The sequence below is a fragment of the Formica exsecta genome, unplaced genomic scaffold, assembly GCF_003651465.1.
Source record: "Formica exsecta isolate Colony F162 unplaced genomic scaffold, ASM365146v1 scaffold116, whole genome shotgun sequence".
NCBI lineage: Eukaryota > Metazoa > Arthropoda > Insecta > Hymenoptera > Formicidae > Formica > Formica exsecta.
In genome coordinates, this window is record NW_021848499.1 from 449,367 (window position 1) to 471,068 (window position 21,702).

The 21,702-nt window shown below is 37.5% G+C and overlaps 1 protein-coding gene across 1 annotated transcript in view; it reads left to right on the forward strand.

The window, feature by feature from the left end:
- The window catches only part of LOC115239434 (A disintegrin and metalloproteinase with thrombospondin motifs 7-like), a 42,051-nt gene that overhangs the window by 4,012 nt on the left and 16,337 nt on the right, over window positions 1-21,702 (forward strand). The window contains exons 2-3 of the mRNA XM_029813951.1: window positions 3,687-3,852; window positions 15,856-16,190. Coding sequence (XP_029669811.1) covers window positions 3,765-3,852; window positions 15,856-16,190 — 423 coding nt within the window. The 5' untranslated portion in view covers window positions 3,687-3,764. The remainder of the gene's footprint in view (window positions 1-3,686; window positions 3,853-15,855; window positions 16,191-21,702) is intronic.

The window sequence follows — 21,702 nt, forward strand, 5'->3', positions numbered from 1 at the left end:
ATATAGACTGTGCCAAATATTATTATAAAAGATATAGTTAGAGTATTATTTTATTAAAAACGCCCTTAATATTTTAATAAATCTTCTTTTTCTCTTATTTTTACAATTTCTAAGAGAAACAGAGAGACAGAGAGAGAAGGATATTATCCTATTTTCTTAAAAACACGATGATATCACGATAGCCCGCATAAGAATGATACCAATGAATAAACGTGATTAATATATTTTAAGAGAAAAGAATATATAAATAATTTTTATATAACTTCAAGCTATATTATCCGGCGAACAATAACTGTATCCTGGTAATCGGCTTTTTACTTTTATGTTTGCATAAAGAAACCGGTATAAATATATCGGTTTATATACAATACATTTGCTGATAATCCGATCTCGTGATCAATACATTATTAAAACTTATAATGGCATAAATTTAATGTAAAGAAGTATAATTCGTTTCATTCGCGTGAAACCACGTAGTCTACACTGCAGTATTATAAGCATAAATAATATCATGCATTCTTATTCTGCAAATACAAGTAAAATATTGCATTGGATACGCGATAACTGTCGCACGGAGAAAAATTTATTACCAATAAAAATTTTATTTATGACCGCTTGATTTGTCAGAGTTGCACGATGAAAATTATAAAAAAAAACGCATTACAAATTTGATAACTTGATAATTTAAAATATGTAGATGCAGTTATATATATATATATATTCAATATTTATAAAAGAGAGAGAACGCAAGAAATATTTTTCCTCAAATAATTGAATTCCGCAAATGTGGATTATATGGCGATTTTATTACTATTTATATACACAGCAGTGGTAACAATTTTATTTGACAAAATCTTTCTACAACTTTAAACGATAAATTAAATGTATTTTGTTTGTTTTTACATTTGAAGAATCCAGCATTAAAAAAAAAAACATAAAACGTGTGTAATATAACACAAATGCTTTTGTATCAATTTTCATGTCCGGAAATCATAAAACAAACATAGCATTTTTTAAAAATTGGAAATATAAAAGTAAAATTTTTCTGGAAATATAGAAGTAGAGGCACAGCCACACAAGGTTAAATAATAAATACGATTAAATAAATAATACGGATTTCGGATATGGAAATGAAAGTTATTTGGAGACGGACTGACGGAGCGATGTGTTAGATAGATAAAAGGGAATCGTAAGTTTGTCCGCGATAAAAGAGAGATAAGACTTACAACAAGAGTTATATATTAAATTGTATTTCTTTATTATAAGGCATTCATTGATATTCACATGTGTTTTTCTTGTAGTATCAGTTAAGCCTATGCTTCTGCTGTTTGTCTGTTCTTTGTGCATATCTTCCGAAAATCGTATGCGTTTTCCGGAGTAATATGAGTTAATAATTAAAACAAATCTTTGCATGTACCATTTCTTAATCCATTACAGTTATTAAAGAAAGCATGCAAACTCGTATGATAAGCGTCAGATCACTCGGCTTCATATCACATAATTCCATTCGAGCTCTGAATAGGTTCTCATGTTAATCTCATTAATAAATATGTAAATTTAAAAATTGGACAGTAGCAAGCGTTAATAAAAATGAATTCCGAAATCTCATCTAAAACAACTTTAGAATTTGTTTACTTTCTCGTTTTCCCTTTCCGTAAAATTCGATATTTTCACATGTAATTATATGTATATATTCCAACAATTATCGAAATGCATTTCCTGTGATGATTATTATTATCCCGTTGATTTTTTTTAATTGTGAATTTTCCTCTTTTTTGCGAGGAAATAGATATTTATTCAAGACGTAGCAAAACCATCCACTTCCGAATGTCAATTAGAGACATATATTCCGAGTTAAGCGCCGAGTGCATACTTATTCACCATAAACTCTCACCATCGTCTATGACACTCGTGCCATTAATTTAATATTGGTGTCCTCATCTCATGTGATATTTTACAGGCGCGACAGCTTAATCGAGATGACGCGAGATACTTCAAAACGTACGGCGCGCTTATTAATATTCCGCGGTTGCACTGTAAGTGATTACGTCTGTTACTGACACGGCATACAATCATCAAGTACACGGCTATAGGAAGGCTTATAATTTATGCATCGCAATGTTCGCGCTTACTTTGAAAATAAGGGCAAATTCATAACAGCGTCTCAATTAACACTTTAAATATCGCGCAATAGTAAACTTCAAAATACAAGTTATAATGTTGTTTATAATGTGTAATGTTTTTGATTGTTGTCATAATATTGTGCTTCTATTTCTAGGGGCCGACAATGTTACAATATTGTTGCGTACTAATTTCAAATAACATCAAACTTTAAATTTTGCTTTTCATAGCATTCATTTCATAATAGAAAATATTATGTCAGAAACGTCAGATATTAAATTAATTACATATACGAATCGTTTTATGATTTTCTTTTTAAAATAAATTTGACCTGACTTTTATAACTTCTTTTAACGGTTCGATTGTTAAAACATGTGTTCTTATCATATTCAATACAATGGATTAAAAAAAACGATGTTGACAAATATTTATTGATAGATGTTCATTCCTGTGCTCGTACATGCAAAGCTTATTTGCCTTCGAGCTGACAGATATTCCCGCGAGGCTAATTACCAATTCCGCATCGCATTAATGAACTTGCTTTGACTTTCCCCCACTCAACCCATTACCTCGGCTGCAAACCTTTCCTGTGCTTTCACGGATCATCTAGTTTGGTTTTAATATGGAAGTGTCTGTTTTGAAAAGAACACAAACCACTCGTGTGGATTAAGCAGCTTATACGACGCAGTACCACCACATTCGTGTCTTTCATCGAATATATTATAAAATACGAACTTTACAGTTGATATTAATTAACTAGTTATTAAAAAATCTGTACTAGAAATTATGAGTTGTCCTTGTCGTGAAAATAGAATTGTAATATCTGCATGAATGCAAATCTTGACGTTCTCCGCATGTGGTCGAGAAATTATGACAGCTATTTTAAGCGACTTAGCATATTTCTAAAATTTTTAATAAGCATCCATCGAGACATTATTTAGGTTACATTTTCGATGGGAACTATGGTTCTATTGTCAGCGAGAAATATAAGAGTCATATCTCAAGTCAAGCTCTGATTTTAGCACGGGTAAAAGAATTCAGTGGTTTGTTGGGCTCGATCGTCGGCATGGTTGAACGAATTCCAATTATCGTAACTACGGAGCGTCGCCACAAAACGACCCTGAAACAGCTCGGTAGCCAACGTGCCCGAGAAAATCGTGCGAGAAGCGTTATATTCGAAAATAAGCCTCGCGCATAGAAAATATGAGACAAAACTAATTGTTTATATCATCTTCTCATTTGTGAAATTTTTTATTCGGAACAGTTGACAATGAATAAAGAAATATCTTACTCTTTTTATTCTCGTAGAAAGAATGCGATAAAATTCTCATTTCATCTCTCTTTCAATCTATAAGATTTTTCCGCCAGACTGCGATTAAAGAGAGTTTAATTAAGTACTTTTTTATGGATTATCTTCTTACGATTTGCGCGCGCATGTAGCCGGAACAACTGTTAAATTTAACAAAGCTTTAATTTATAACTTAAATCGCGGAAGTAACCCATTTGCTTTGTAATGAGAAAATTTAATGAGAAATTCATGCTGCGGTCACATATGCGTGTTCCAGAATAAAGGGGAACATCGGCAGACATCAAGAAGATCGCGTTTCGTTTTAGCAAGAAATACGTTCGATTCAGTGCCAATCATGCGGTATCTATTATCCATGCTCCAGGTTCTAATCATCGTGGGGCAACCCAATCTCGAAGCCCGACAACATGTACCTAACGTCAGAGGTGAGTTTTATATCCAATATATATCTTTACTTATTGTGTTGCTTTCTGTCATATTAATCATACGATTTAGCGACGATATTGTAGCTTTGTTCTATCATTTTAATTTAACCGCAACGATATAGAAAAATGATGCTGAGCTCGATATTTATTATCTTTGTAATATCGAGACTCTTTTCCTTGAGTTTCGTTTGACAAGAAATTTGATCTAAATCGAATGAGACGACGATTTCATCAATTCACATGCAGTCTCACATCAACTTTCTCGAGTTTCTTCGACTCGCATGAAAACTGGCCGCGGCGGGTTCTCGAGCAGAAGACCTTACCTTTGCGGGACGCGATCCTATTAAGAGTAGGAGCGAGTCGTACAATATAAGCGCGATACTGGATTTTGCAAGCGACAAAGCGAAGAAGGAAGAAATGGAATAGCAGAAAGAATCGGACGCGCAGTTCCTCCGAGTGACCGGCGGGATGTGCCGTAAAATGCTAATTCGCGACTTATTTATACGTCGGGACATCTTAATGGCTGTTAAAGGCTCATGCTGATTTTTAATTATGTCGATAAATATATTTCGAGAGTGTGTGTTGCGCGGTAGTGACTTAGGCCGTTATTCGGCTCCGTAAATTGATTGTCATCCGGTAATGTCCGAGATGCGACATGAATATTGTACCCGGTTTGGACGTCGCGTCGCTACGCGATTTCGCTGATCTTATCGGAAAATATCGGCCAAACGCGAAGCCATCGGCTGGCATACGGCCAATCGACATAACTTTTAGCACTGCTTCTGACATGCTGTACCGTGCGAGAAATGCTGATTCCGCGAAGCTGCAACGTCGAAGGTCGCAAAGTCCGCTAGTCTTAAAGCAATTCGAAATTGCTAAATGTGTATAGAAATCAATATAATATAACCGATAAACTCAGATTTCGAAGCAGTTTATGCTAATGAAAATAAATATATTTATTTACGATAATAGAAGCGCAATGATCGCCATGTAAAATAAAATTTTTTATATGTACAACATAAAAAGTCGGATATCTTAAAATATCAAATGTTGCAACTCAAAATCTATAGTTTTTATCATAGTCTGGAATATCTTAAGTACCATTTACGCGATCTACTTACGTCGAATCGTTTGTCAACCGTGTATCTAGGAGCACGACATGTCGGAATGATGGATGCGTTCTTTCTTCTCTGAGCTCCGGTCGTTTTGAACGTACTTTCGACCGATAGACGAAACCCTTTTACTGTGAGCTACTTCGTTAACATCGAGCGCTTACTCGGAGACAAAAGTCCTCCGACGTGGTGACGCACGAAGACGAATGTCACGAGCAAGAAAATAAACAAAAAAGACGAACGAAGCTACTAAATACAAAAACGTCGGCGAGCTTCGAAAGACGATACTAAGGAGAGAAATGGTCTCAGCTCGATGTCATACCGAGAAGTTGGCGTTGCATTGAAAATTTCAAGACCTTTTCAATGTAGATCGCCGTTGTTGGTAGCGTCTCCTAATGAGGCCGGTCACTGCTAAATATTTATTCGTTTGGGCGAGGAAAACAATGCTCAAGACGTCGAATTACAAGACTGAAAAAGAAAAAGAGAAAGAGAGGGGGGGAGAGAAACGTGCCGGACATGCCATTTCAAAATTACCTTCTCGTTAGGGGGTAGTTATTATGATCAGGGAAAATTACACGCCACGCGCGCGGAGGACTTGTTTACTGAACACCATGGCCTGAAACTCCGGGCCGAGTAACTGAGAAGGTAGGAGTAATTTGTCCGGCTCGCAATAACCACCGGCGTCTCTCTTTGGTGATTGCGGAATTATTAACTCGCCGGCGGTAACATAATGACGAGACATTAGTGTGATTTGCGCCCCATCGCGTTTATTATCTTTCTCTTTTCTCTTTATCTCTTCCCAATTTGGAAATTAACTGTCATATCGGTGTAAAAGAGAGAAATTATTACTCCATTCGTGATCGTTTCCAATAAAGCGAAAAGTCCCAGAATTGACAAGGGATAAATTTGTCGTATCCGAGTAAACCGCTGAGCATATGTTGTTGCGATAAAACAGGAAAGCGTTTCAATGTGAACCGTTAGAGACGTAATTAACTTGACAGCGTTCTTTTAAAGCATCCTGAATGTGTTTACCAAACCTATAAAGATCACTCACGAAAACGACGTATATCTTTGCCGCTTCTGTTTTTGTCTACACACGTCAAGTTGTGGCCGCCGTATGCAATCAATTTTTCGATTGAAAACATATTCGATCATGTCTCTATCCCCGATTTATTGTTAGACCAGTATGGACTACTGTTTGAAATTGGTTTCCTCGGGATTGAATATGGAATCATAAAATCGTTTAGACACAGGTCGATTGAAATATATATAATTGTTCAGAGTAACCCAATTTAAATGTCAGCTACGCTTGTTACAAATCCTAACATTTTTTATATCGGACAAATAATACATGAATTTTTGCCAGATACAAAAACAATGCAAAATAGCCTAGCGCAATATCCTAATAAAGCAAATTGGGAAATGACGTAAATAAATATATGCTCACCTGAAAATACAAAAAAAATGTTTCGACCGTTTTGGTACGTAATTTGTCTACACACGTCAAGTTGTGGCCGCCGTATGCAATCAATTTTTCGATTGAAAACATATTCGATCATGTCTCTATCCCCGATTTATTGTTAGACCAGTATGGACTACTGTTTGAAATTGGTTTCCTCGGGATTGAATATGGAATCATAAAATCGTTTAGACACAGGTCGATTGAAATATATATAATTGTTCAGAGTAACCCAATTTAAATGTCAGCTACGCTTGTTACAAATCCTAACATTTTTTATATCGGACAAATAATACATGAATTTTTGCCAGATACAAAAACAATGCAAAATAGCCTAGCGCAATATCCTAATAAAGCAAATTGGGAAATGACGTAAATAAATATATGCTCACCTGAAAATACAAAAAAAATGTTTCGACCGTTTTGGTACGTAAAATAAAACGCTCAGGACCAAGCAAAATATCATAATTCCGAAACATTCGGCCATCAAGAAATTCGCGTATTTTTTTTTATCTTGCGGCGGGAATCATGGACCTGCGATGGCGCCAAACGTCCGCAAAATCAACCACGAGAAAAAGAAGAGCGCCTGAATAAAACCAACACGACGAGGCGCCCATTCATAGTCCGAACACGTTGAAAAATCGCCCGCTCGTTCGCCACATAAATGCGCACGGCCGAACGGCGTGGGCGTCGTGTATATATATATCTGTGACAGCATATTATAGTATACGCACACAAGAGCACGAGTGCAACGACGACGCATCCGAACGCACCTGTATAGAGGCATGGGGGGTGTATGCGGGCGCGGGCGATCGCGTGGGCAAGTGCTGTCAATGGACCTTGTCACTCTCTCGTGCTAGATTTCTTTTTTTCTTCGGTGGATTTTGATTCGTGCAAGATGATGATGCAGTGTGTGATAGTGCGAGATGAAAAATAATTTACATATGCATCTAAAAACGTGCAAAATTTGAAAACGCTTTGCAATGTAAGTCGCATCAAGTCGCGTCGCGTAGGCACGTCGATGACAACGATCTTCGATATTCGGGGACATCACTGCGATTTTTGGTTTGAATATTGCGGAGTTGTTCGATTTGGTTATCTGGATGTCCTGGTTGTCTTTAATAGCTGATTATAGATTTGCATAATTTGCGTCGAAAAAGTATGATAATACTGATGATATAAATTTCAAATAAAAAAGCTAAAAGGCAAATGGAAACACATGAAAATATGAAAATATTGTATCTTTTATCACACATTTATGATAATGATGTTTTTGTTCAAATATAAACTTTGTGCGTGTTGAAACTATTTGCAAAACTAGAAGTTCCTTTTGCATTAAAATAAAAATAAAAATAAAAGAATTGCTCTTCATTAACATCAAAGTAAAATTTAAATCAACACAACGGTCAAGTTTTTTATAAGTTTTTGTTATTTGCTGTTGTAATTTTACGCCTAGTCCTTTCTACTCTTATTAACATGTGATGTCTATTATTATTTCGTATATTTTATATATATAAAATATACGAAAAAGGTCAACTGTGCATCGAATCGCTATAGTACCTCACGCGTATCCCTTTTACCTTCGTTTAACGTTCATAATATAAATCATAAGAAAATCGTGCATGTATACCGACACAAGAGAAAGATTCAATGGGTGATACGTAATGCAAACATTGCTTCGTAGCCGGCCATTATGACAGGTACAGCGACGACCCTGCTTGCGACTTAACGCGATATTGTGCCCAGATGCGTTAGGTGCATCTATCTCTCTGTGATATAATAAATTGCGAACATAACCAGCCATTTACTTTAGTACACTTATTCCCTGTGGCCGCATACTACATGGACGTGCCGCCTTATCTCGGTAATCATTTCTGCGGAACAAGAACTCCGGAGATATTTCTCTCAAGAACCGTCACGGTTCTGATACAGTGCCGGAGCATCGCAAGAATCCAGATATTTTCTATAACTTACTGTACATTTGTTGCTCTGTATCTAAATCCACGAGTCACGAGCGACAGCGCGACAACAATGATCTGGTTTATTGGAGGAGTAAAACTTTATATGTGCCGATTTTAAGAGACTGCGGTAAATAGTGATTTACGATTTATTTCGAGCACGATGGAATCTATTCGCGATATTTGATGATTTTATAAATAGAAATGAAAATATTTTAAAGAGAGAAAGAGAGAGAGAAAGAGAGAAGAGAAAAAGAGAGAAGCATTGAGGAACTCTGGCTCTCGATCAACACTTCGTTTCCGGCGAAATTTCATTCACGTCACGTTCGAAGACTATCTAAAGTCTCAAATTAAATCTGCTATGCGTAAAATTGCAAGCGTGGCTGTTAATCCATCTCATCGCGTATCCGGGGAGGACGAAATACGACGCCGCAGCTTGCACTGCTGCCGAGCAGAACCGCGCACCATACGGTCTCTATTCCCTGTGGAACGCAGGAGAACATCGCCGTCGTCGAACAAACTCGAGTGCGCCATCGGCACGTGAGAAATTTTCCCGCGTCGTCCGACTTGACATCGCCGTCACTTATCGAACGTGTAAACTACCTGCCACTGTGTGTCTTCTAGCCGGGACAGTGCAATAACGGACTTCAACGGATTTCCCTGGGGGCCCCCGAGTTACGATATCTCTCACGATAGAAACGATGAACCCCTCGCGGAGCCCCGAAGACGACGACGCGTTTGATCAACTTTGTATATTATACCGCAGCGGTACGAGCTATGCGAGACGAATGAGCTGCATTGTATTTATCCGCGACATGAATAAGCAACTCGCTTTCTAGACTCGGTATCGTGGCGTTTCATCGACGGACGAATATCCGCAGAACGTGCGAGTACCCGTGGGTGAGGAGCTCGGGTATCTCTCGAAAAAGATCACTCCTGCAACATGCTCCACCACGGCCGCGTGGGTTTTATTCGTTATTACTGATCGGACACGGCCCACGCTCACGACAGCATCTTCGTCCTGTCTGCCCCCGCAGGTGCGAATCAGTCACTCTTTTCTCGTACAAAGTATACGTCACTCCCGCTAAGTGGCGAAATAATAGTGGCTGCCTATGGCGGCAGCTGTGACGGGAGAAAATTGTTTCGTGTTCGCGACTTTATAGTTGGCTGTGCGCGTAAATGATGAGAAAATATCGTTCGGAAAACCGGGAGTGGGAATATCGACAAGATGCTACTTTCCCTCCTCTTCTGGAAACCAGTCTTATTTCGCGGCGAAGCCTTGAATTAACTGATAATCGAAAATGCGTCTCGTGAATTACGTCGTTATATATTTGTATTTGAACAATTGGATTGTTTAAAATCACTGCTTTAAATTTGATCCGATTTGAGATCATTTTTATAATTATTAGCGTAGCGCAACAATTTACTGGTCAATATCCTTATTCGCTTAAAACGCATGAAGTGTCGCGTACACGCACAATTATACTTAACGAAAGGTTGCGCATCGAGAGTATCGCGCCGCGCTTAATCTGTATCCGCCCACGCGCGAGCATCGGTCCAGCGACGACGGCGTCGTTGAAGAATAATCCTATTCCCGGCGATACACCAATGCAGGCCACTTGCGTCCAATCTCCGTGCGAGACCACTGATCCGCAAAAATTAAATTCGATTAATTACGATCTGGATTCCTCGAAGACCGATCGGCGTATTTGCTCGAGCGCGACCGAGTCGCGCGATGAAACACGCACTATAAAGCGAGTAAATTTGCTCGCGCGAGTGCAATGCGCGCGGCTAAATTAACGGGGGCACGAACATAATTAAGTTGTACCGCTGGTGATTAATCGTCGTCTCCGGTCGACCTAACTACATTTCATCCCGAGCCAGGCCGCTCGACGAATATCGCCGTACGATGTATGTAATGTGTTTGTTTGCGAGCGTGTTTCATTATACAACAATCGGGGAAATTAAACGCTGATCACGAACACAAGGAGGGAAATCATCGTACAAACGACGACGTGGCTATTTTTCGAATGATTATACCACAAATGTGCTTCGGATATTGCGTCTAACGACCTCCCGTTACAATGGTAACAATCGGTATCAGCCGCTTTTATATACTTTGGGCGAATTAGTATCAAGCGTATATTTATTGCGATAGTATCCGGCACGTACCACAAACTTTGATAGTACTCGTTTTATTTATTTTGCTTTATCGACATTATTTGTCAAAGTTGTTTCAAGGCAGATATGCAATCAGATTGGAATGCATAATTTCCACAATAATTGCAATTATAATTATTAATTGGTATAATATTAGAGATTCCTATAATTAACTGCAATAATATTAGAATGTATATTTAGAACGTTAAACGTTATCTCAAAATGTTGATACTTGTTATGATTTTACCGCAATATGCATAAAATTATATTAATCAAGCAACCACGTAAAATATCTTAATTTGAAAATTGTATCCAGATGATTCATCGCATTTCCATGAAAATTAAGCGAGGCAATGTCCAGATGATTTATCAGCGAGTTCAGGTAAATTCTTTAATACCCCTATTGATCTCATTTGATCGTGAGGATAAACCGCAAGTGCCACATTAACCGCATCCGCGGGAACCTTGGGCGCGGCTTGTTTAATCAAAGCTATCTTGTTCGCCGTAAAAGCGAGACCAGCTGTTGTGGCTCGACAGTACAGCAAACGCGACGAGTTTCGAGGCATACAGTGTAACGTTTGTATAAAATCGGACAGCGATGTACTCTACACCTCGGATTTTCGAGAATACACTGTTGTTCAAGAACTATCTTGATTGGCTGCGCATGAAACGCCGTACCGCTAACTCTTCAAGTAATTCGGCGAAGTGGATGTTAAATTTTGCAGATTTGATCGAGTCTAATTACAATGTTCTCAATTTCCGCGAAGCAATGTCGCAGTAGCTGACAAAGATTTATACATTCATATTTTTTAAATCTAAAATTCCCTTTATTCTTATGCTCCTTTTAAGTTTTTACTATGGTATCGTATAAAATCATAATTTTTTGGTAAACCTGGAAAAAGGAAGTGTCGAATCTCTAATAAGTTGAAAATGAATTAATAATTATAAAATGATTAGGCATTTTTCATACTTTTCCAACAGTCAAGAATTTATGTCGCAGACAGAGATTAAAATTTTACGAACACTTGTAAAGAGATTTAAAAACTAAAATAAAAAATAGCAAGCTATACATTTCACAACAAAACCTTCAACCAGTGACATCGACAGTTCGCATAATTTATTCTTTCTTTCGCGCAAGACGGTTCGTCTTCAGCGTACAAGTAAATTTACTCAACATCACACACTTAACCGAATTTTAAATAAATGTCGCCGTGAGTCGAAAGCAGTGTCAAGTTTCGATGTCGTAAAATCAGCGATTAAATCGACTAGGCCAGAAGCTACGGCAATGATGATTCAAGCCGACGAATACGAGAAATTCGTAGAGACACTACACATCTTTCATCTCACTGTGTAACTCGGTTATATTTCCGCGTATCATAACGGCTTTAATGAATTCGATAAGTAGGTATATGCTAATGGGGGGCAGACGCACGAGAGGGCGACAGAGGAGAGGAGGCCCATTCTTGCGGGACTGCCGATGGCCTGTGAGATGGGCCCTGGAGTGAGTCATCTCGAAGGAACTGGTTTCTACCGTAATACCCAGGTATCGCCGATAAAGAATCATTCCGACGCCTAATAACTTTGGCTGCTGCGCCTCCGCGATTCGACCATGACAATCCGTGAAACCATGAAACCGGAATTGAAATTGCGGTCATATCCGCACTCTTTCCACGTAGGAAAGCGAACGCACATAATAAACTTTCGTTGTATTGCAGATACAAAAGTTTCCTGTGACGTAGATAGAATTTGAAAATAGTTTCTTCCCTAGCGTATATATAAAATAAAAGGATGACTGACGGATTTTATCCGTGTCTTGCATATATCTAATCTATCAATCTATGTCTGTATATATCTGATAGTACTCTACATATAATATTTTCTTGAATTCAAATTTTGGATTATATTTCAAGAACGGAACGCGCGTGCGTCGATCATACCTTCTTATTGATCGCAGCCACGAGGAGAACGGCGGAAGACGAATGTTTTATCGATTAGATTGTAGCAACGTCAATCTTTGCGTGAACGCGAAGTAAGCCGACGATACTGACAAAGTACAGGACACCGGTTCGGATCAACGGACGACGGACGGTAGGCGGACAAGCAGTGCAACGATAAATTACGTTATATCGGACATACGAAACGCCTTGCGTATCGACCGTGCCATCGGCTCCTGAATTATCGCGTCGATCTGCAATACGGGATTTCCATATGCGCGGATTCCCATAAATTCCACGAGAGGGTCGATCTTTCGGTTACCTCTAAATCTGTCAGAACTCTTATGCTCAGCGAAACGGTTTCTTCCCGAGAATCGAGAGACCCACAAATATCGTACACTGGTTAATCATTTGGCAATCGCTTTTTTTTATATCTCCCTTTTTTATATCATACATTTTAAAAGTACAAATGTACTCCAATTTCTATTATGTTTATGTGTTATTAAATAAAATATAAAATTATTATCTACAGAGTCTTAGCGAAAAGTATATTCTCATTACTCTATTCTGTACAAGACGGGACCGCCGGAAAGTTAACTGTTGGCAGGTAAGAGTGGCCGATTAATAACTCGCTGCATAAGTCGCGTATAATTACGTTAACCCGGGACAGCGTGCATCATCAATTATACGCAATTTAAAACCGTGGTAGCGGCAATATAATGTGCCGTGTACATATATCTCGCGTAGGAACGGCCGCGATCGTGCGTGCACCGAGACGTTTACAGTAGGTACAGCCTGCATGGGAGGTCCGAGTATCTCCATCCGACATCCCCACCTGCAGTTAACCCCGACCAGCTTAAGAAGTGTATTCATTGGTCGCCCCACCATTTTTCAGACTTTAATGATAATGGGATAATGATGATTACACCGTTCAACTACCTGCACTAGACAGCACCTCTCTTTCTCTCCCTTCCCCGTCTTTCTCGTTTTGTCCATCTACCTATCTAACCGCCTTCTAGCAATCGCCGTCAAGAAAGCGGATAGATTGATCTCTGTGTCTTGTCAAGGCGACTTAAAGCCTCGCATTTCATCTCGAACTAGCCTAAGAACTACTTCGAGAGACGCAACAAAATAAAATTTAATAACGATTATAGAATGTGATTAATAGAGAGTTATGAATTTTAATAAAATGATCAACATTTTCTTTCAAAACAAAATATTAATAGCTTGCACACTGTTTTTTTTTCGCAATGATTTATTGCAATATCATAGTAAAGTATGCATGCGATGCGTAAATGTTTTTGTTTGCCTTGACGACTCTGTATCACGAGGCAATGTGTCGTAGTCGAGACACAAACATATGTATATCCTATTAGATACTTAAACAAATGACGGAATTTCATAGATATTTTAAACGCTACCAATAATAAATCGCGTTAGATAAACGATGCTTCGTCGTAATTGTATATCAGGCAAATGCCATTACATCGGGGAGGCCCGGCTAACCAACAAGCTGATTACTGTTTAATATTAATATAGAGATGAAATTAACCGATAAATGGTGTAAATCACCAAGCTAGAGAACCACCCACTGCGTTCTCGTTCGCGCGTTTCGAATGCGTATGTACACGTAAAACATCGCACGACGTTTTCATGGCTTTAGAGTGCGACGGCGAGAAAACCATTAACCGTAGAAACTATTAGGCACAGACTACCGAGAGTAGTACACGCCAATGACATACACCTACGTTTCAGTCGTAATCTCACGAGGTTTTGCAGAATTACGTAAGACATATGGAAATGTTTGAAGTTGTCCCTTTTTAGCCCGCGGTACTTTGCTCTTTAATAAGTTAATAATTCATATCTAATGTCGGGAAAAATATACGCTTCATTGGATTTTAATTTATTCAATTATGCAATGACTACTAATTGCGTATCAATATGTAGGGTAATTTTGTTTTATTATCCACGATTATCCCTTGTAACTTTTACTTACAAAGAAATAATTTTTCTTTATATATATGTGTACGTAATAATTAAATTATAAATTATTTTATTCAAATATTATATTCCTAATTTTAGAAATCGCGATAAGTTTAATTTAGATTAATTGCTGACTTCTAGTAGGGAAAATGTTAAAAATACAAAACCAGGCGTCTTTCGCAGACGATGCCCGCAGTTGGCATGCAGACGAGACCGTAACAACGCTGTCAAGCGGCTCTTATATGAAGACACATTGCCGCAGTTGAATCGCGTCTGCGTCCTCAACTGCGTGCTTTTCTTTTTATTCACCATGAACAGAGGTTAACTACAATTATTCCATTAAACGTTAGATCATCAGCAACAATAGAAGTCTAGTCAAGAATAGAAACGATCAATCGATAAGATGTGGCCAGTGGTGCTACACTACCGATGTGATTTGTCGTATCGTCGCTCGAAGCACAACTTGATCGCGCAAGTAAACTTTTCAACAATTGGACATGAAAAATCGAAGACTCGTTGCAAAATGTAATTAGTACAAACGGATACACACACAACTGACCGTCGATTTTTATCGCTTTATATAGCTGTAAAGTAAGAATGCCAGTCTCTCATTCTTGTGTCGCGTAATTTACACGAGATACTTTTAGAACCATTCGTTCCGAAACATTAACAGTGATCTTACCTTCTCGACTAGAAGATTTGTTATCCAAAATGATCTTGTGGAATCGTTACAATGAGAGATTAGACGTAGGAAGAAACCCGACCGGTCGACTAGGTATTCGGTCATCTATCTCGTCAGCGATGGCGATACTTAAGGAGCGCGTTAATTGAATGTAGTAACAGGCGCTCGAGCGCATGCTAAATCTATCGCAAATTATTGCACCAGGTTTACAATGCTATGAACTATGGTGCGTATGTCGCACTAATGTGTTATCGCAAGAAGAATCAACCGCTTTTTATTTTCCGGCCCTCTCCGATAGATATTTAATGCCAGTCCGCTAAAATTTCACTATCTCGTACACGCACGCGAACGAATATTCAGTTTTTACGAGCCTCTTCACTTAATTACGTGTAATATAATAAACATTGCATTTTATTGTTTGAGCGAAATTAACAATAAACACCTAATAATATCCGGCATATTATTTGGCTATAAATCAACCAAAGTTTTGCTGCGAGGATAATATTAAATGAAACTTGTGTATATAAGGCTAATGGCAAACGCACTTTTTATACTTCTTTACATATATGTACCATAACGTAAAAATTCAGTTGCTTTCTTATATAAACATTCAGCTAATAAAAACATGATAGAAAGAATCTGAAATCACGACGGAAACACTTTTTATAATATTAATTTTTCTCATATGCAATCGACTATGTTTCTTTGTTTTCAGGATTATATACTTTACAGCAACATTTACACAATTACGAGATTGTAATACCACGGAAGGTGAATCACCGAGGCGACTTAATCTCGCATAATGTTACGCATCATCATCACGAGGACGGACCAATCGTTCATTATCATGTGACAGTAGCTGGTAACGAATACCACCTCGAACTAACAGCTACCGATAACTTCATTGGCCGCGCGATGGTTGTGGAAAGGCGGAAACGGGATCTGCACGTCCGCAACCCGGCGAAAAGTCACGGCAGCAAATGTCATTATCGGGGATTTATTAAGGGCCATCGGAATTCCCGCGTCGCCCTGTCTGCCTGCGACGGCCTGGTGAGTTACACTTTCGACTTTTCGAATCAGTGTGTTTGCACAGACTAATATTCGTATCACGTTCGCAATCGTTAATCGAGAATCTCAAATTTATGAAGAATTGTCCCGATCTAATTTAATTATGTAAACATAATTCAATTTTACTGTAATCCAGTAAAAAAAAAACAAGAAGATAAATTATAACAAATCGCATAAAGTTAAATTTTTTAATTTTATTTACGGCAAAGAGAGAAGCTAATTATGTCTAGATAAATTACACGAAGATTATTTGCATGCTCTATGATGCAACGTGATGCAATGTGTCGAATCACGTTAGTAACTTAAACGGAACGAGCGAAGTTTGAATTGATATAACGTGGCAAGTGCGATTGAATCGTCAGCTGTAATTTGCAGACGGAAGGCAACTTCCCTGTTGCGCTACCGGCGATCTAATGCATTCGCCGTGACTCGGAACCGCATGAAGAGTATAACGAGAGATAAAATCTGCACTGTCGACGACTGTCGAGCATTAACCGTCCATATGTAGAAACGAGAATCGAGCACGAGGGTCCTGTCGGTTAAATTATGAACTGTCGGACACGTGCGCGGCGCAATCAGCATTGTATATCTGCTTGGTTATGCTCGCGTCGGCGACCGAACATAAAGTTTCGGACACAACTCAGCTCGACAAAATCTCTTTGTCCATGAAAGAGAAAGAGAGAGAGAGACCCACACGCGTTTGCGGTACTATAAGACAACCGATATATCAAGCAAATGATCAGCGTTATCTTATTCGCGAGCGACTCATACAAGCACTCATGGCGTATCGCCCTTAAACCAACAGCATACGGAACATGCTTTAGCTCGTTAGATCTTTTCACTATAATCTCCACGGTGATTTGAAATCAATCATATTATACGCGCTTGTCTGCCATATGACAGCAAATCTGTAGCGAATCGCAGCGAGTTGCAAACTATACGAGTTATTGCGACTTGCGAGACAGCAAGAAAATAAAATATATCTTGTGTCCTGCGGCCTTTAGCGCTCGCTGATGAAAGCAATAAGAGTCGTGTGTCGTTTTTTTTTTCCTGCGCTTAAAAATCAGTTTATCGTGCAGATTAATTAATGGATCCGGTCGACAACTCACGGCCAACAGCTCGAACGAAATCAGGTCGAATACTCTGATTGTAGCATACGAGCCAATTTTTTAGGGGTGATTTATTGCGTATCTGAAATGCACTTCTTTTACCAATATCGCGACGAAGTGAACTGAAACTGTCAATGGCAATTCAATTGGACAAGAGCGGCTCTCTGGCGACAAGCTTTTTTTCAAAAATCATTCACCGTTAGTGCTATTTATGTTATTAGGAACCGATGAATTAAAATGCATTTACCTGTGTTTTTAAAAAAAAGATGAAAACCCACGCCAAATACATAAAAAATTATTCATATTTGTACGCAACAAATAAAAATTAAAAAACAAAAATATAAGATGTTATATATTAAGATCTCTAGAATAATTTGATAGCTTAAAGTATTGAAGTATTAATCAAAGTAAAAACATCGAGATAAAAAAAAGAGAAAAATTTTGACTCGGGCGATATAATTTCCTTATATTTAGAATATATTAAATAGAATGTAATATAATTCATGATTATTTTATATAGCTTGTAAAATGTTTATTTTCTTTGAAGTCTCTTCTTGGCGATATGACGCTTTTTAAGTAAGATATACGCTCTTCATATGCGGTGCATGTTTCTAACACTTGAGAAGAACGAAGTGGTGTGTCGGCTATAACGAAGATTACACTGTTGAGAAAGTTGAAAATTTTCCGGAAACTGGGCGCAAAATAACGCACGTTCTCTCGTCGGGCTGCAGCTGCCGCAACCCTTTTATCATCATCTTGGATTGAAATTTATGTGTATTAGTCTACGCGCTATAATTGCGCAAACCGCCCCGCCGACCGCGTGAGCTGCAAGAAGAGGAAACATTTGCGCAAAGTTTCCCTCGCGTGAACATAAAATCGTGGTAACGGCATATAAACGGACGGATGGAGGAATGCGAAGACGGGTAAAAGAATCCATCGGAGCACAGTGCATGGAGAATGTATAGGAGCTTGTGAGTAAGCATCAGCGCAATTTGCTCGCAGCTTCCAGATAATGATTTAATTTGCCACGGCTTGGCAGATTTATGACGGCACACCTAGTCGTTGTCCGCGTCGTACGCATTATTAATTGCACACGCGCTTAAGGTTGCTCCAACATCGATACTAATTGTAAATGTCCCATCGGCCCGGCCAGCGCGAACCCACTAGCAAAGTTCGCCTTATAGACGCCCGGTTCTCACGCAATACCGTGTAATTGCTCAATTTTCTGCAGGAACCTTGCGGAACTGCATATCTCGGCCGCGGTAATCGATCCCATCGTGCATATTATAAAGACACGAAATTTCGCGAAATCATGGCGCTTCGCAATAACGCCACAAGGCAGATCTGTACCGAGCAGGTTCAAGTCAAGGTACTTGTATACCGCAGGCTATATGGTAAATTCGCTTCCCTAAGCTAAAAATACTGGAAGTAGATACTAAAAAATTTATTCGAATTTTTTTCTTTATTTAAAAAATAAATGGAAAAGACAGAAAGAAAGAAAGAAAAATTTTCCGACGATAAAGAATATATATAGCTACTACAACAAAATATGACGAATTCTTAAAACAAAAATTAGCCTAAATCTTTGTGCAATAATAAATGCTTACATTATCATAAATAATGAAACGACATATACAGCTACTTGGTACATGTAACTGTTTACCAAGGTCTTACATAGTGTACCTACCTCTCACGGGTGATACTCGTTTTTATTGGCCATAAAATCTACAGCACAGAGGCACGCGAGTATGCCCCCGTACGAGAGAAGGTGATTTCGACGCGTAACCGCTATAAAACTCGAATCTACTCATGCCACTTATGTTCGGTTTACGCGAGACTTAAAGCCCCATTTAGCGGCGGATCATATAAGCCGCGTTGACTTAAAACCATCATTATAAAATATCCTTTAGCTTTTAAAATTAGGATTAAGTCGATTTTAAAGCCGATTCTTCATAGCGATTAACGAACAACTTTAACTCTTCCACTACGAGTGCTTAGCTTATCTCACAATTAGATAAAATTATCTCTCCAGAAATGTAGAATTAATGTAAAATATTGCGTTGCGAAAAACTGAATCATATTTTATACATATGTCATCAAACATATTTTAATGCTATTATTAATAGCTGAAATTTACGAGTTAAAATAAAAATGCAAACATGTTGGTGAAAACAAGATTCAATTTACAATGATAAAATAGTTGATATATACAAAATTTATATTAAATGTAAATTCATACTTTATGTATTTATATATCGAACTATTTAATTCTCAAATTTTTGAATTACTATGTTGTAAAAGATACGCTATTTGCATAGCAAATTTTTCTCTTTCATCGCTGCCGCTGATTATAGGATAATACCTACTCGCCGATGCAATACCACTTCGTAATTGGTGATGATCTGCTCGGATCATTATGTATATCACTTGTTTTCATAGATCTACGAGTATGTAGTATAAACGAAACAATCGTCTCGACTCTCATACTCGTACTACACTTGCACGCGTGTATGTATGTATGTATGCACTCAAGAGGCCAAATGTAATTGGTGCCGATACGTAATGTTCAGTAATTTCAGGCGTACCTGATAATGGCCTTATCCCCTGGGTTAATCCCCCGATGCAATCTCCACTTTGGTTGCGTAACGCTGAATTAGAATTGAATCTAACGCTGGGTCATCTCTTCGTTGTTCTAAATATTGATTGTCTATTGAAGTTGGATTAGAACATCTCAAATCGTATCACTTTTTTTATTTCGAAAGATTTAATTTAATAATTTACTTTTCTTCTATTTATTTATCAAACCTAATTATTGCTAATCATTACATTAAACTTATCGCTTTATAAAAAATATTGATATACATTTGATATGACATCTCTCTTAATTAGTCATTAAATTTAAAATTGTCTAAATTAATAATTAAATAGCTCTCTAGACTGAAATTTATTATTTTAACATCATATATATTAACACGCGAGAAAGAGAAATAGAGTAAAATTGAAACTTTATTTAAATTCGCGTTGAGTTCAAAATTTATTGTCTGATACCCTTGTTATCTGTAGAGCAATCGCTTTCGTGGTATCTCGTATACTATATTTCCCTTCCTACCGAAGCGAGTGAAACGTGTATCGTAATTAATTTTACTCTTTGCTCTAGGTCAGAAGACCTTTAGCACAATCGCGAATGTCACCATTGTCTTCTTTATAAATCTCGCAAGCTATACACTCGCGAACTATAGTCTAAATTGTTTTTCACACGAAAATTTTATCATGCACAATCAAGCTCTCTTTTCAACAATGAACTAGGATTTCTGCTCTGCGGGATAAACGGGGCGGATTTCACCCTCGTAACGTTTCAAAAAGCGGATTCTTTAACTCGCTTATCTGCAAGTGCACGAACGCTTTATCGGCGCAAAAACGTAAGCTAGTATCGTTGGGCGAGTATCAAAGTCGGAATGTGTCTATTAAATTTCTAAGAATGATCGCGAGAGCCGATAAGCTCTAGTCACGATGACTGCAAAATGCATCGTAGACATGCATCTTATATCGTGTGACTCTTCTTTAACGAGCAGCATTTATCTACGTATAAGCCGTTAGCATTATTTTACCTGAACGAAGAAAACGGTCACTCCTTGCGCAATTAGTTTCATCATAAACCAAAATATCGTAAACGAACGTAATAATGGCATTGCATTTTATATCTCGATTAATTGCTCGCAAGATTTACAATTACTATACTACTTGGATCTCGCTGGCAAGTGTATCTTTCGTAATATTTTTTTTTAGATGTTGATTAAACACGTGGTTATAACTTGGAATTATGTTACTATGTTATATTATTATTCATTATTTTATAATATTCTTCAAAAAATATGTCCTAGAATATTCTTAATAAATAATTTAAATTTTATTTTCAATCATAATAATATTCGGAGAAAATTTATCTTGAAAAAATTTTATTAATTTTTGTTTTTGTACAAGTGTATCTTTCGTAATATTTTTTTTTTAGATGTTGATTAAACACGTGGTTATAACTTGGAATTATGTTACTATGTTATATTATTATTCATTATTTTATAATATTCTTCAAAAAATATGTCCTAGAATATTCTTAATAAATAATTTAAATTTTATTTTCAATCATAATAATATTCGGAGAAAATTTATCTTGAAAAAATTTTATTAATTTTTGTTTTTGTACCATTTAATTTTTAACTTTATTTTTTATGTTTATTTTTGTAACACTAAATCTAAATTAGAAAAATTTCGAAATTAAGTTTAAATTTAATTTAAATTTTCACGGGATAAAGGCCGACTCCAAATTTCTTCAGAGATACACTTCTGATAAAAATATTTCAAGATATATATATATATATCATATATAG